This window comes from Phallusia mammillata, chromosome 6 (genome assembly GCF_965637545.1).
Source record: "Phallusia mammillata chromosome 6, kaPhaMamm4.hap1.1, whole genome shotgun sequence".
NCBI classification, from domain to species: Eukaryota; Metazoa; Chordata; class Ascidiacea; order Phlebobranchia; family Ascidiidae; genus Phallusia; species Phallusia mammillata.
In genome coordinates, this window is record NC_137257.1 from 8,881,013 (window position 1) to 8,895,745 (window position 14,733).

Below are 14,733 nucleotides of genomic sequence, written 5' to 3' on the forward strand. Positions count from 1 at the left end.
CACAATATTTTCATAGCCACTCAGTCTAATTCATACATAATTCAGAGCCATTTGTGGCTTTCACTAAGTCACCTGTTATGACCACACACCAACACTTTTGTTGTGTAGTTAATACCTAAACAGAAAAAGATACCAACACAAATTGTGTAACCTGTGCTTTGTTAACAACAATTTGATGGACTACCTCCAATTAGTTCTATCCTTTTATAACTGCTTATGTATGTATGTAACATCTGAAACCTTAATCTTAGTTGTGCTATTCTGGCTGATGTCCATTAGCATGAAGGTACCTGCTTAACATTTCATTTTGTGCATCCTAGTCACACAACCATTTAATATGAACATTTGTGATCCCCAAAAGCCCTTGCGGTGTAATGTTACCTAGATCATGTGTCGGGCTTTATGAGATCTCTTTTATGTCAGCGTTTGTGTCATGAAATATGAATGTTTGCTGACAGATTTTTGTGTGAACCTGACCCACGCGAAAGCATTTACATCATTTTTGGCAATTTGTTGGCGATCTTCCAAGGTCAGAAAAGGTTTAATGTGAGCAGATGAGCTGAGGATAGTAAACAAATATTTTTTCCGGCATGCAGTAATTTTGTTTTGGATTTTCAGCTTAACTTATGATGAATGTTTAATTCAGGATTAGTGCAAATAATGTGTGAGATTTTTGTTGTTACCTCTATGTTGTTGTAGTTCTATGAATTTATTACCTAGCTAACTTGTTGTGGTCTTCTACTATCATGTATCATTGTAAATATTCTTAGTGTAAACAAACCAATAAACCATGTTAGGTTTAGGTAATGGGTGTCTATCTTTATTTAAATGTTTATTATTTTAAACATGCTACACCTTATTTTTAGTTGTATAACCCAGTTTTTTTGGTACCTTATTGGTTACAAACAATTATTTTTGCTTTGATAATTGTATAATTATAAGTGTTTTATGTAGTCTATATTTGTAAGCAGGAAAAAAGTAAATTTATTGCTGTGTTTTCTAGGTAAACTATCAACAATGGTATTTAGTGCTTTTGACTTCAATTGAGCCAAAGAATATGTGTTTCAATGTAGTCATCAGACTTGTACTGAAAATAGAATGTTGGTTCGTCATATCACTCAAAAAAACATGTTTCTTTTTTTAGAAATCCAGCTGTGGTCACACCTGTATCTACAAGCGCTCTGCAATCAAGTGAACCTTCAGCGTTTCTGTCCACCGCCAAATCATTAGCACCGCCTTCAACAACTGCCTCTACATCATCTATCAAGGTTTGTTGTTGCAGCAAAGCGTCAAGATCACAATGTTGAAAGTGCCTCCAGTTTCAAGTGTCAGTGTTTACATTACGTCTTGATCCTTGGCACTTGACAAATGGTCAGCAGCTCTTAAGTGGTTTAATACAGGAAAATTGCAATTACAAAAATAAGCAACCGCAAAACATGTACTTTAATGTTCAAGTCATTAAATCTTCCTGAAATCCAGTATTGTAGCATCTGTTTTTCTGTGTGGTGGTTAACTTAGTGATACAATCAGAGGATAAACTAAGTATTTTTACCATACCTATATTTTTGAAGCTGCATATTAAAAAAATGGAAGTTCCTCAAGGCAATAATCAAGCTTTTTAAGTGGCTTTGAATTAAATCTTTTGTGTTTAATTATGGGTCCCCTTCCCTGAAGGGGACACATATTGTTTTTGTCCGTATTTTTTTTTTCTTTTTTTCTTTTTTCTTTTTTCTTTTTTCTGTGTAACGCTGGTTTGTAACGCTCATTTGGTCAAGAAAGAGTGCTTCAAATTTATTCAAATTTGGACATATGTTAGATATTAATCCAAACTTGGTCCACGTGAAGTTTGACCCCAAATTACCCAGCGGTTCACCCACAGGCCCCCGAAACGTAAAATTTTTAACGCTGGTCTGTAACGCTCGTTTAGTGAAGAAAGCGTACTTCAAATTTATTGAAATTTGGACATATGTTAGATATTAATTCAAACTTGGTCAACCAGAAGTTTGACCCCAAATTACCCAGCGGTTCACCCACAGGCCCCCGAAACGTAAAATTTTTAACGCTGGTTTGTAACGGTCGTTTAGTAAAGAAAGAGTGCTTCAAATTTATTCAAATTTGGACATATGTTAGATATTAATCTGAACTTGATCCACCTGAAGTTTGACCCCGAATGACCCAGCGACACACCCACAGACCCCCGAAACGTAAATGTGTCTAACGCTCGTTTGGTCAAGAAAGACACTGTAGGCAGAAGTCCCAAGAGAGTACGTTTACGAATAATAGGGCAGAGCGGGAGGGCTCAGCTTGACGTCGGACAGACGTTTTACGAGACGTCGTTTCGGTGATTAGAAATCAGCTGTTTTGCACAGCAATGCATGTCGTTTTATTAAGTTATCACTCACATTTTCAGTTTTGGCAAAGGTTTCACACATATGACGCGATTTAAACCTAATAAGCGTGCTTCGGTTTCGTATAATGTCAAGCAAAACTTTGTTAAACAAACTAAATATGAAAAAATAAACTTGACTTTTTTGCAAGATAAAAGTTTTTTTTAAATGCTCGTTGTTAGGTTGGCCGCTGCATGACCACGGGTTACTTAAGGTCAATTAGTAGGTATTACTAACACAGTTCAGAACTTTCTTTCGCCATAACGTAGCGTTTTTTGTTTTTTTTTGAATCAAATACTCAAGGCATGTATAAATTAGGTCAAACGGTGTTGTTGAACACCAAGGACGGCGTGCTATTGAAAACGGTGTCAAAAGGTCAAACAGTCGTTTGGTGTGTGCACCCTAAAGGTTACTACAGGCCAATGGTACTCGTTTTGCGAAACAAAGTTAAATGAAAAACTCGTTTTGCGAAACAAAGTTAAATGAAAAGTTATGTATACACTTGCAGCAAATCGTATTTTAATTGTCTGTAACACAACTGTTACAGCTTTCTAGAAAAAAATTGTGTTTAAAACCCGACCTTGGACGACAATATCTGGGTCAAAGCAAGAGATTAAATTGAAAGTATTTGTTTCGTTCTTTTTTAATGCTTTTGTAATTATACGACAATAATAGTGCAAAAAAATACAACACAATTTTTCATTGTTGGGTTAACGCTTTCTAAAAATTTGTTCTTAAGAATTTAAAAATCACCGCAACATTTGTTTACCGTAAATCCGCACAAACACGCGTGTGGGGACCCATTAGTTTTTGTTTACAAAAACAATCATATGTGTAGATCAAATGATGTGTATAGTAAATTGGTAAATATCGTATAGAATATATAAAATGGAAGTATATCAGAAAGCCACCATTCTAGTTTAAAACTACTTTTACTATTTTTACAATTAAAGTTGGTTAGTAACCAGTTTTTTGTGACATATTTTATAAGTCATTTATTACCCTTTGTTTCAACAATGTTTTTTGTTTTTTATTGTTGCTGCAAATATATATTTATTTTTTCAGCCACCAGCTGTTGGTCAGCGTTACAGAGCAATATATCCTTGGATTGCGAAGAAAGAAAACCACTTGACATTCGATAAAGATGACATCATTGCAGTTTCTGAGATGCAGGACATGTGGTGGTTTGGTTACTGCAAATCAAAGGTAAGAACAAAATGATATCACATTTTACTGAGCAAGGTTTATAAAATAATTTGTGTGCAAAAATGTACGTGAATCCTGTGCTTGGTAAAACTACATACTGTGCTCGGTAACAACTAAAAACTGTATATTAGATCTAAACAAATCAATTGAATGAAATAAATGAAACAAGCAAAGTTTATAAAGCACCGAAAGCAATAAGACTTCTAGCACAAGAACACGAATTGTGCAGTCATATTGCAGGGTTTGAAATGAATTCAATTACATGGCACGAAATACAAAACATTCAACGACTACATTTTTTTCGGTTGCTGTAAGCGTTTTCTTATTGTTTGCAAATATGCTTAAACACATCATATTTATGAGTAGGCTACTTCTCTAGTTTCTGCTGTGTGAAATCAAATAAAAGGGTTTTTTGTTAAATGCTTTGTTTGACCTTGTAGCTGCTAGCACTCATAGTCAAAAATGATGATAGTGTGATGGAAGGTTAAGATTTTTTCTTTGTTTGAATGTAATGTTATTGTATTTGTCCATTAACTTACTTTTACTTCACGTTCTCCAAGGCCAAAAAACACATTGTATTGGCCAGATAGTCTACTAGTACTAGGATCTATATATATGTTAATCATAAACCTTTCAGCACAAGTATGTTTCACTTTTACATATTTTGGGCACAGCCAAATAAACATTCTTTCCACAAATAAAATAACAGCATTGTATTTTTTAGTCTGGGTGGTTTCCAAAGTCCTATGTCAAGGAGCTAAGTTCCACCACTCCAGTCAACATTCGACCTGCTTCACCTAAAAACTCTCCAGTGCTAAAGCGTAAGGCACCAGCACCACCTAGTGGAGGTTCAGTCAAAAAGAGTAAGTAGTGTTTCCACAACTATGATATAACACACTCTTGAACTTTTTAAAACAACACAGTAAAAAAAAATTTGTCAAAAAGAAAATGATAGTTGAAATATTACTATTACAGGTGCAGTTAAACATTGGTTAATGCTAATCCATTTAGACTCAACTATTTGTCTGGATTAGGCAAAGATCCGTATTAACCATCAATTGGTTTAAGCCTTAACACATTACAAATCATTTGTACTTCGAGTTTTAAATTAGGCAAAGATGTGGATAAACTAAATCTGGTTTAATCATGTTATTATCTTTGCCTTTTTTATATTGTAGATTATGTTGCGTCGTATTCCTTTGCTGGCACTGAATCTGGGGATCTCTCATTTAATGTGGGTGATGTAATTGTTGTGACAAATATGGATGGAGAATGGTGGACAGGATCACTCAATGGAAAATCTGGCATCTTTCCTGCCAACTATGTCACATTACAAAAAACTGTAAGTATCATTTTGTATTAAAAAACACTGACTGCCCATGGAAGTGACTGGCAATACAAACCATTTAATAATATAGGCAGTAAAATTTGCTGAATCAATTTATAGTCAACTTTTTCCGCTGTGTCTGTTTAGTTTTGGGCCTATATATTTTATTATGTCTGTCCTATTTGTCAAGTAAGAGTTATTACAGATTTTTGCATGTGACAAATAGACATGTGAAGTTTTGCATTAACTATGTTTTTCTTTAGTGGTACAAACAGGCCTTATAAAGTAATAGTTTTGCAACAAGATTTCCCTCCAGTTAAGTTATACTCACAGTCACTCTTTGTTGAGCTCCTGCCACAATCTTTATTATGCGGTGCAGCTGTAATTGTGTTGCTACATGTTCTTTCACCAAGAGAATAAACTCCACTCATACTTTTGACAATTAGGTTAAGTGCCATTAAGGAAAAGAGCAAACTAAAATACAATTTTGTGTTTAGCACTGTAAAGTTTTTACTTCTAGGCATCTGAGTGCTAATAAAAATCCTAGACAAAGCTTTTTAATTTAGGCCCAAGCTACCAATGTCCAGAAAGCTGCCCCTGTGTCATCATCATCTACTACTGCACCAGCATCAACTACCACCCTTTCCAAACCAGAGGTTGCCACGGTGATAGCTGCCTATCAGGCTACTGGTTCTGAGCAGCTGACTCTGCAAGTCGGACAAGTAGTGTCCATTCGCAAAAAGAATGATAGTGGATGGTGGGAGGGTGAACTACAGGTGTGTAAATTTTGTGCGTTTGACCAGGTATACCAATTTACTGCGACAAAATTTAGCCCTTAGATGTTTCGCTGTTGCTGGAAAACTAATCATGCTGAAAATCGAAACCAAAATAGTTTTTCAATGAATAAATTTAAATTTTTGAGATAAAGCAAAATATATCATTACAAGCAAGTCTATAGAATATGAAAATTAACAGATAGAAATTCTCAGGAAAACAATTGGAAGATCTTGACGATTTGCAGTATATCTACACCAATACATCCATATTATAAAGTGATGGTAAAAGCAATAATATTATTCTAAGTAGAGACCATATAAATTGCACACTGTTGATTAAGACAAGATGCTGGTCTGATCTGTCATTGGCAAACTTGTAAAAAAATTAAAGTAAAATTTAAAATGATGACATATTTTTAGGCAAGGGGAAAGAAAAAACAAGTTGGTTGGTTTCCTGCTAATTATGTCAAACTGATGACATCAGGAGGTGTTGGTGGAAAGGCAACTCCCAGTGAAATGAAAAAGGCAAAGGTTTGTCTCATACTATTGAATGGACAGAACTTGTTGCACAATTGTTGCAAAACAATTTAAGATTAGTTTTGTTAACCAAGTACAACTGTGTTTTTTACCAAAACATTTTTTAAATCAAAACACATGTAAAAACTAAAACTGTTTTGTTTTAAAACAATTTAAAAATGATTTTATTATTATAAGTGTCAGTATCACCTTTGTTTAATTCATTAGTTAATTCAACTTTCAAATCTAATGTTCCTTGATCTCATAACCCTAAAACTACACTTAATTTTTTTGCTGTTCTAGCTTGTTGCTAACAGTTTATACCTTACCTACAGGTTCCTGCTGCCAAACCAGCACCTGCAGTGTTAAAAGTGATGGCCATGTATGATTATGCTGCTCAGAATTCCGACGAGCTTACATTTCAACGTGGTGCAGTAATAATTGTTGATGACAAGAGTGACAGTGATTGGTGGAAAGGAACTTTGGAAAAAGGATCAGCTTCTGGCCTCTTTCCATCGAACTATGTTCAGAACATGCCAGCAAATCACTGTAAGTCCTAGTTTAGTGTTTCATATAGGTGTATGAATTTCGATAATGATAGCATGATGCAATTCAATATTTTTATGTAGCGATCAGATTATGTTTGATATGTAGAGTTTATGTCAAATGCACTGTATCACAGTGCTCGGTACAGATTGTTACATTCAAGACAAATTTGAGTTTCAATTAGAAACAGTGAAAAATAGATTTTAAGAGGATTGATTTTCAAGCAGACAACAGCCATGTTTTAAATGCTTTTGACCACCTACTGAAATCATAATTGATTCAAAGTCACATTCCAGCTAACATTAGAATGTACAAGGATCTTTTTTTAAATCCAACTTTTGTCTTTTGACAAATTTCATTTAGTATGAGGCATTATTAGTAACATAGGCTAAACCAGTGGTTCTCAACCCTATACTGATTGCATACCACCTTGAACGTCAGCCTAAGAATTTTTGAAACCAATAATGTTAGCTATTCCTAAAAAAACATCCAATACATGGGTTCTACGTAAAACAAGGGCTGATTAGTTGAGTCAGTTGATCATTCTCGATGTGACTTAAATTATATCAGAAAGCTACTAATGTACCACCTGAAAAGCCCTGGTGTACCACTAATGGTAAGCATACCACAGGTTGAGAACTACTGGACTAAAGTGTTTAAAAATGTTTCAAGGAAAAAAAACTGTTTTACCTGCTTCTGTATGCACATAAATGATGTTTTCATATTCTAGACAAATTTAAGTCAGTTTGTACTTTCTTTTTCTTTGCAGAAATACTGTAGTACAGTAACCGTTGGCCGACAGGTGCACTACAGCAAGCAACAAGCTACAAAAAAGAAAATAAACACACAACAATACAAAATTACTGTTGCAGTCCAATTTTTGCGACAGACAGCATTGTTTACTCACAACCCACTTCTGTGTTGCTTGTCCTATATCATACATATTTACATGTGTATCTGCGTGGTGATCATTTGCTTAATATTTATATTGGCTTCTATTGTGCTTTGGTGTCCTTGCTAAAGCCACAGATTGGTTTGTCAACTCCAGGTTTAATTTGGTTTTTTTGGTCATTTTGGTTCCGAGACAACCAGCATACCATTTGCATGTTGGTTTCACACAAAAAATGTTACTCCATTTAAAATGTATAAAAGTTTAAACTTACAAAAATTTGTGTTTGAGAAGAGGTCTGGTTTTGGGCTGCCACTAGGAATAAAATACACATGCCCACATAATGTTACCATAAGTTAGAATGGAATGCTGTACTAACCAGGGCCTGCTATCTAAGTAGATCAATGCATGCTTTATTGTCACAACTAAGGTGGATTTTGTAACTAGCCACTCAAAAGATGTTTTTTAATAACCAGCATGTTTGATAAAGGGTTTTCATTTTATATAAAACCTGGTGTTTTAGTTGGTTGACTCCAATTTTCTTTCATATTACACTACTGAACATTAATCGTCAAAGATGTGTTTTTGAAACATAAAACATGAACAAAAAATTCCTAACTAAAGAGTTAACATTATCAATTTAACTGTCTATTACTTGATTTGTAGTTGTGTTATACAGTGGTGTGCTAGCAGAAGTGGGTTGTGAACTGAAACAATGCTGCAAAAACTGGTTAGATCCGGTTCAAACTGGTTTGCAATGCTGTAGTGCAGTGCCTGTCCTTTTTGCAACATATTAGTCTAAAATGCATGTAATACAAAGACGAGAAATTAAACTTTGCATGCAACTGATCCGTGTTCTGTTGGCACACTGCTGTTTAGCATAATTCCATAATAGTCAATTCTATAAGATTAATTTAACCAACTTTTTAAACATTTACTATTTTGTGCCTCAATTTAGCATTTAGTAAATTATCAGTTTATAACCTCAAATTCAATATCCTATGTGCAAAACCTGTAATGACAAGCAAATTATGACAATAATATTTGCACTCAAGTTTACTCAATGTAGGTTAATATACATCAAATCCCAAAATGTTTAAAAAAATAAATCTATCATGTCAATGAATTTACCTTATGTTTTTGAAAAGCTTTTGTATTGTTTTATGCCAACAGCAAACCAATTGTCATGTTGTTAAAAGGAAAATAATATGAACTGAAAAAATGAAGTATGCCAAAACTTGCTATAGAAGCAAAAGTCTTTAATCTTGCCTGATTTCGGCCTGTACAGAAAATACATGCAATAGGTCCTATAAGCCATTAGTAGTTGTAACATAGGGTTAGTGTAGTTATTAATACTGTCTCTGTCTTGTTTAATTGGAGTTGACAAACGCAATCTGGATATAGTGTTCATGAAAATGCTAGGCAATTGCTTACCACTCTTTGTATACCTTTTTTGTTTAACATGTTGCAAGCAACTAAAATGATCCAGTATTTTGTGCAAGTAACAACAAAAACACAGTAAACTTTTAAGGTATCGTATGTTAGTGGTCATCAACAATCAACAAGTGAAATGTTTTCAATTAATTATATCTTGTAACCTTCATTATTACACCGTTTTGTTTTTTGCTAACACCACCACCAATGCCCTTACAAACCATAGGAAATTGTCTGCCTTTTGTATATAGTTAACTATTACGACTTGTTTTCCCTTTGTGTGCCCAAAACGCAAATGACCCTAAATGTCGCACTCGTGTTCCAATCACCATATGCCACGTTGCTAATAGTTGTACTATTAATGTTAACGCATGCGCCAACTTTTATTGTTTTGTTGAATGAGTTTGCAATAAAGGTCCTTATGTGATTTGGGTTGTAAAGATGATGTAACAAACATTATTTTACTGTGTAGACCAGGGGTGTGCAACCTGCGGTGTGCGGGCCAAATGCGGCCCTTGATTAAAGGTTGTGCGTCGCACAGAGACGCTTGGATTTCAATAGTACTAGCAAACGACTCCAACTAATATATATTTTCGAGGAGATTAATGAGCCCGATGCTATTTTTCTGCGACCTGGCAAAATGTGGCTAGAATCAAATGCGAATTTTACTTGTAGTTGAGCATATTTGGTATGCAACAAAGTAAAATCACCTTGTGTTATACACAGGTGTGGCCCGCGATCTAATTTTGGCAATTGTATTTGGCCTCACAGTAACAAAGGTTGCACACCCCTGGTGTAGACGTAAACAGTGCTCCATTGGAAGCTCTTGCTTATTAGAACCATGTTTAATTGTTTAGCATGCAAATTGCACATATGTAGAAATAGAATGAAAGTTCCATTTTGCACACGGTACACGCTGTTTCGACCTATAGGGGCCCATCAATACAGCTGATGACAAGACAGTGACAGTTTACAATATCTCAAGCTGTCGTGTGCTTTTATATGTTGAATCTAAGTTTTTTTGCAACCAAACAGCAGGACAATTACATAATACGTGATTTAACAACCCTGTAAAGCCATTGTTTGATGTTTGTTTATGTTGGGTACTTTTCGATTGTTGTTTCAAACCATTGGTGTAATGGTGTTAGATTTTCATTTTTTTATCCAATACAGTAGAGGCGCCGGTGACTCAGTTCCGTGTGCCGTCGCCCAAAGAGAACGAATACCAACAGCGGGTTATGGAGCTCATCAATTCCGAAGAAACTTATTTAAAGGTAAGAATCTGAAACATTACTTGTTGCTGAGTGCTGCATTTGTTGTTTTCCTATGCACGAGAATGGACACTATCCACAGAGACAAAATCAGTTGCCCCGTTTCGCGTTTTCTGTAATTTAATTTTGTTGCTTGGTTTCGGTTATTAAGTGTTGTTGGTGTACTTTGCACTTTAATGGCAAACTGTACCTGTATCTTCACAACACCCGAACATATCGGTATATCGCATATTTCGTTTAAAATCTATGGATTATGCGATTAACAAGACGATTTTTTTAAACAAATAATGGGTTACCGTTTGAAATTTACAATCTGTATGCAATTAAGCGGATTTCGATTGTAGCCTATAAGTTTTGGTTGTATAAACTGTCGTATAACAAACTAAAAAAACTTGGAAGAAGTACATAAAATATAAATTATTTGAACCAAAATAATGACTTGTTTGTTTTGTCAGGATCTTCAACTTGCAGACGAAGCGTTCCAACAACCGCTACGTAAAAGTAAGATTCTGACCGAACAGGAGGTGAATTCCCTTTTTGTCAACCTCAACGAGTTAATCATGACTAGTGCGAAACTTGTCAAGTGAGTTTTTTTAACATATAAACGATACAATACAAATGTAAGTTAGATCCGAATTGATCAGGTTTCATTTAAACCAAAATCGGAACTTGAACCCGACGCTAGAAGTTATAGCTCTGTTACGAGTACTGACTCTTATAGTGCCTATAAATTTAGTCTTTTAAATGTCATTACATGAAACACTATGTAGACTATGTAGGTAGAGCTATTAACGTGAGAACTCTGGAGGTTCTGGACCGTCTGACCCATATTTGGGACATAAAAAGAACGAGAGCGTCCCGGGTTCGAACCCCGTGAAAAAAAATCCACCTCAGGAACTAATGTTTGGAGTCGTTTATACCTCACCCCAAGTTTAATGTTATTTTTACACTGAAACCTCACCCTAACCTAAACAGCCCTAACCATCAACATTTTCACACAATTTTGCTTTTAAATACTTGAATGCTCTTTACACTCTCTATCGGAATTTAGCAAACCACGAAACTTTAGTGGTTTGAGTTCTCACGTTCGTAACTTCATTCATGTGTGGCAGTATTGCGTATTAATAGCTTACTTAAAATGTTACTTAAACCTCATCATTATGACATTTTTTACCACAGAGCGCTACGAGTTCGTTACAAGTTATGTGGAGACAACGACCCGACAATAATGATCGGTGATATTTTGTGTGAACAAATTCCCCATCTTCATCCATACATACGATTCTGCAGCTGTCAGCTCAATGCTTCGTCGCTGTTGCAAGAAAAGTTTGACTCTAACCCGGAGTTTAAGGCACTTGTGAAGGTAGAGATTTTTTAAATCCTACAGATGTGGGCCTCCCTTTACAAAATTGCTCTCATTTTTTGTACCAATCGTTTCGCGTTTGGTCAAGAGAAAGTTGGCATGTCATGAAAGTTTGGCACTTCAACTTTCAATGTTGTTATTGAGAAGCTTTATCGTATTGGAAGCTAAAACTTATTTAGCTTTGTAAACAGTCTAAATTGTCTAAAGTATTTAGGAATCTTTGAGGTTTGAGATCGCTTTCAACTTTGGACTGGAGACCATGTTGTTCTACTTTTTTGTCATAGCAACTCGTTTTAGATATGATAAGTTATGGTTTAAAATGTTTAAAATTTTGAATGCAAATTTACTGGTGAAACTTACAGAACGGGTGTTCCCAAAGTCATAGGCATTTTACTATTTTTACAGAAATGCGAGAGTGGAGATTTATGGAAGGGGCTGCCTGTCAGTAGCTATCTTGTTAAACCGATGCAGAGGATTACCAAGTACCCTTTGTTGATTAAGAAGGTATGTTAAACAGACATTGTTTAACGCCAAAAAAATCTCTTGTTTAAATGGACGGTAAATTTAATGCTCAGCAGTAAAGGTGACATACTTCGGGGTTAGAAACAAATTCCGATGTGTTGAATTAGTGTTTTAAAGAAAGTTAAATGTAATTTCACTTTTGTATGTGAAAATTGCGAAAAAACAATGTTTGAGAACCTTCCTCAAGCAGGATATGGGAACTGGGCGCTAAAAATTGTTGGCATTTTAGATTCTCGATTCAACCCCAGAAGATCACCCGGACCATAGAAACCTTACATCGGCGCTTGAAAAAGCTGAGGAAGTTTGTTCACAAGTAAACGAGGGAGTTAGACAAAAAGAAAATTCGGACAGACTTGAATGGCTACAAAGCCACGTCCAACTGGAAGGCCTTAACGACGTAAGAACATGATTATGATCCAAGGTTTCTTTTTTCCTTACGTGAGCTAGGAAATGTTGCATAAAGCTCACATGGCCCACTATTTTATGAGCATGATAAGCCTTCTTTATTTTAAGCTGGGTTGGAACTGGTTTAGGCTTGGAGTGCAGCGATTTTTTTAGCATGTACTTCAGTGGGAATCATTCTATTGAACACAATCAACAAGTGTCTTAAATACGAATTTAAACAATGCTCGTGATATCATGTTGTGATTCTAATATTTTCGTTAAGCCCTGTGGCCAACTGGTTGAACAACGGGTTTCCATGGTAACATGTCGAGTTTTTGCCGAGTTAGTATCGAATCCGAGCTTTTTCAATCACTATAGTCAAGACAAGTCATAGAATTCAAAATCTAACCTTGGTTATTACGACAATTTTTTTATGTGTACTGTAATGATTTGCATTTCTACATTTATGTTTTATATTAAAAGAAGCTGAATAAGCATGGCTTCGGCCCAAAATTATACATTTTCAACGCTAAATTTGCTTCCTAATGTTACGGAGTTTTAATGAGTTTGTTTAATGTGACTTGAACGAAGCCTGGCATTCAGCAGTAACTCCAGTCGTGACAAGTTGGGTCACAGACGAATCCGGTTAATCGCATAATGATTTTCAATCTCCTGAATTTGCCCAGTTTTTATGCAATTACCCGGATTATGCGATAACTTGGCGATTTTCTTAACCAATGGCTTTAATTGGGATCCTTGTGCAATTTAACAGATAATAAGATCAATTGGCTCCGTTCATATATCACTGGGCATTTTTTCTCAAAGCTTGATTATGAATGACTATTGCTGGTATATTTCAATAATCCTCGTGGTGTGTTTTTTAAGTTGTAAAACCTGAGTTCTTATGACTTAAATGAAATCGTTCACATAACCTAAAGTACGAACGTGAACAAGCAACTATTAGAGTAAATTACACTATTTTTAGAAACTTGTTTTCAACTCGAAGACGAACTGTTTGGATCAGCGGAAATTTTTATTCTGTGGTACACTGTACAAACACAAATCCAATAAAGACTTGGTTGGTTTTCTCTTCAACGACTTTTTGCTACTGACCACTCCCACCAAACCCCTCAATACCGTTGTAAACGATCTTATTTTTTCGTCGAAAACCAATTTTCAGTTTCGGATGTACAAACAGGTGAGTGGGAATTTTGATTTTGTGAAAAAGGTTTGTGAAAGATTTGCCCACATTTTGACTTTCATGAAATCCAGAAAATATAAATTCAGGTTCGACTTCGGGCTTAAGTTTGAACAAAACGGGTTTGATTTGGGGCAGCCTTTACCTTTAGCAAGATAGTGTCGCAATTTCATCTTAGTAAATTTAAATTTCGGGTTCAATAAGGGTATTAATTCGGACCGGGTTTCCGTCTTATACTTTCAGATTAGGGTCGGGTTTCAGATCGCTTACAACTTTGGACTGGAGACCATGTTGTTCTACTTTATTGTCATAGCAACTCGTTTCCAATATGTTCAAGTTATGGTTTAAAATGTTTAAAATTTTGAATGCCAATTTTATGAAACAATGATTTGAATGGTCAAATTTCCAATACATACCAACCAGTTTATTTTATTTTTAATTTTTGAATAAAAATTAATTGTTCTGTAGTAATCTATCAACCATCAATGTTATTTATTGTAATCCCTTATTTGACAAAGTTTTTTTTCTTTCTTTTCAAAAAAACTACCCTGTTAGTGTAAACCCCCTTGACCAGAAATTCTCTTGTAGCCGATTTTCCTCAACGAAGTGTTAACCCGCTTGCCACAAGATGCCGCTGTGGAGGACCCAATCTTTCATCTCTCTCATATTGATCATGTGTACACACTGCGTGCCGAAAATGTCAACGAGCGAACGGCTTGGATGAATAAAATAAGGGAGGCGGCTGAGTTGTATATCGATACGGAGAAAAAACGAAGGGAGAAGGCCTACCAGGGTAATGGTTGTAATTTAGAACATACGTTTCACTTTTTAAATTTTAAATTGAAACGAACCCGGTTAATCACATATGAATTTGTCAAAAGCCACCTTGAATTATGCGATATGCAGTTCTAGGC

At 35.3% G+C, this 14,733-nt stretch overlaps 1 protein-coding gene across 1 annotated transcript in view; it reads left to right on the plus strand.

Moving 5' to 3' along the window:
* The window catches only part of LOC145232178 (intersectin-1-like), a 66,982-nt gene that overhangs the window by 49,452 nt on the left and 2,797 nt on the right, over positions 1 to 14,733 (plus strand). The window contains exons 22-35 of the mRNA XM_080096714.1: positions 1,145 to 1,268; positions 3,453 to 3,593; positions 4,318 to 4,456; positions 4,772 to 4,935; positions 5,487 to 5,696; positions 6,117 to 6,227; positions 6,548 to 6,761; positions 10,255 to 10,355; positions 10,808 to 10,935; positions 11,532 to 11,715; positions 12,121 to 12,219; positions 12,467 to 12,634; positions 13,607 to 13,819; positions 14,408 to 14,612. Of these exons, the coding sequence (XP_079952840.1) occupies positions 1,145 to 1,268; positions 3,453 to 3,593; positions 4,318 to 4,456; positions 4,772 to 4,935; positions 5,487 to 5,696; positions 6,117 to 6,227; positions 6,548 to 6,761; positions 10,255 to 10,355; positions 10,808 to 10,935; positions 11,532 to 11,715; positions 12,121 to 12,219; positions 12,467 to 12,634; positions 13,607 to 13,819; positions 14,408 to 14,612 (2,201 nt within the window). The remainder of the gene's footprint in view (positions 1 to 1,144; positions 1,269 to 3,452; positions 3,594 to 4,317; positions 4,457 to 4,771; positions 4,936 to 5,486; positions 5,697 to 6,116; positions 6,228 to 6,547; positions 6,762 to 10,254; positions 10,356 to 10,807; positions 10,936 to 11,531; positions 11,716 to 12,120; positions 12,220 to 12,466; positions 12,635 to 13,606; positions 13,820 to 14,407; positions 14,613 to 14,733) is intronic.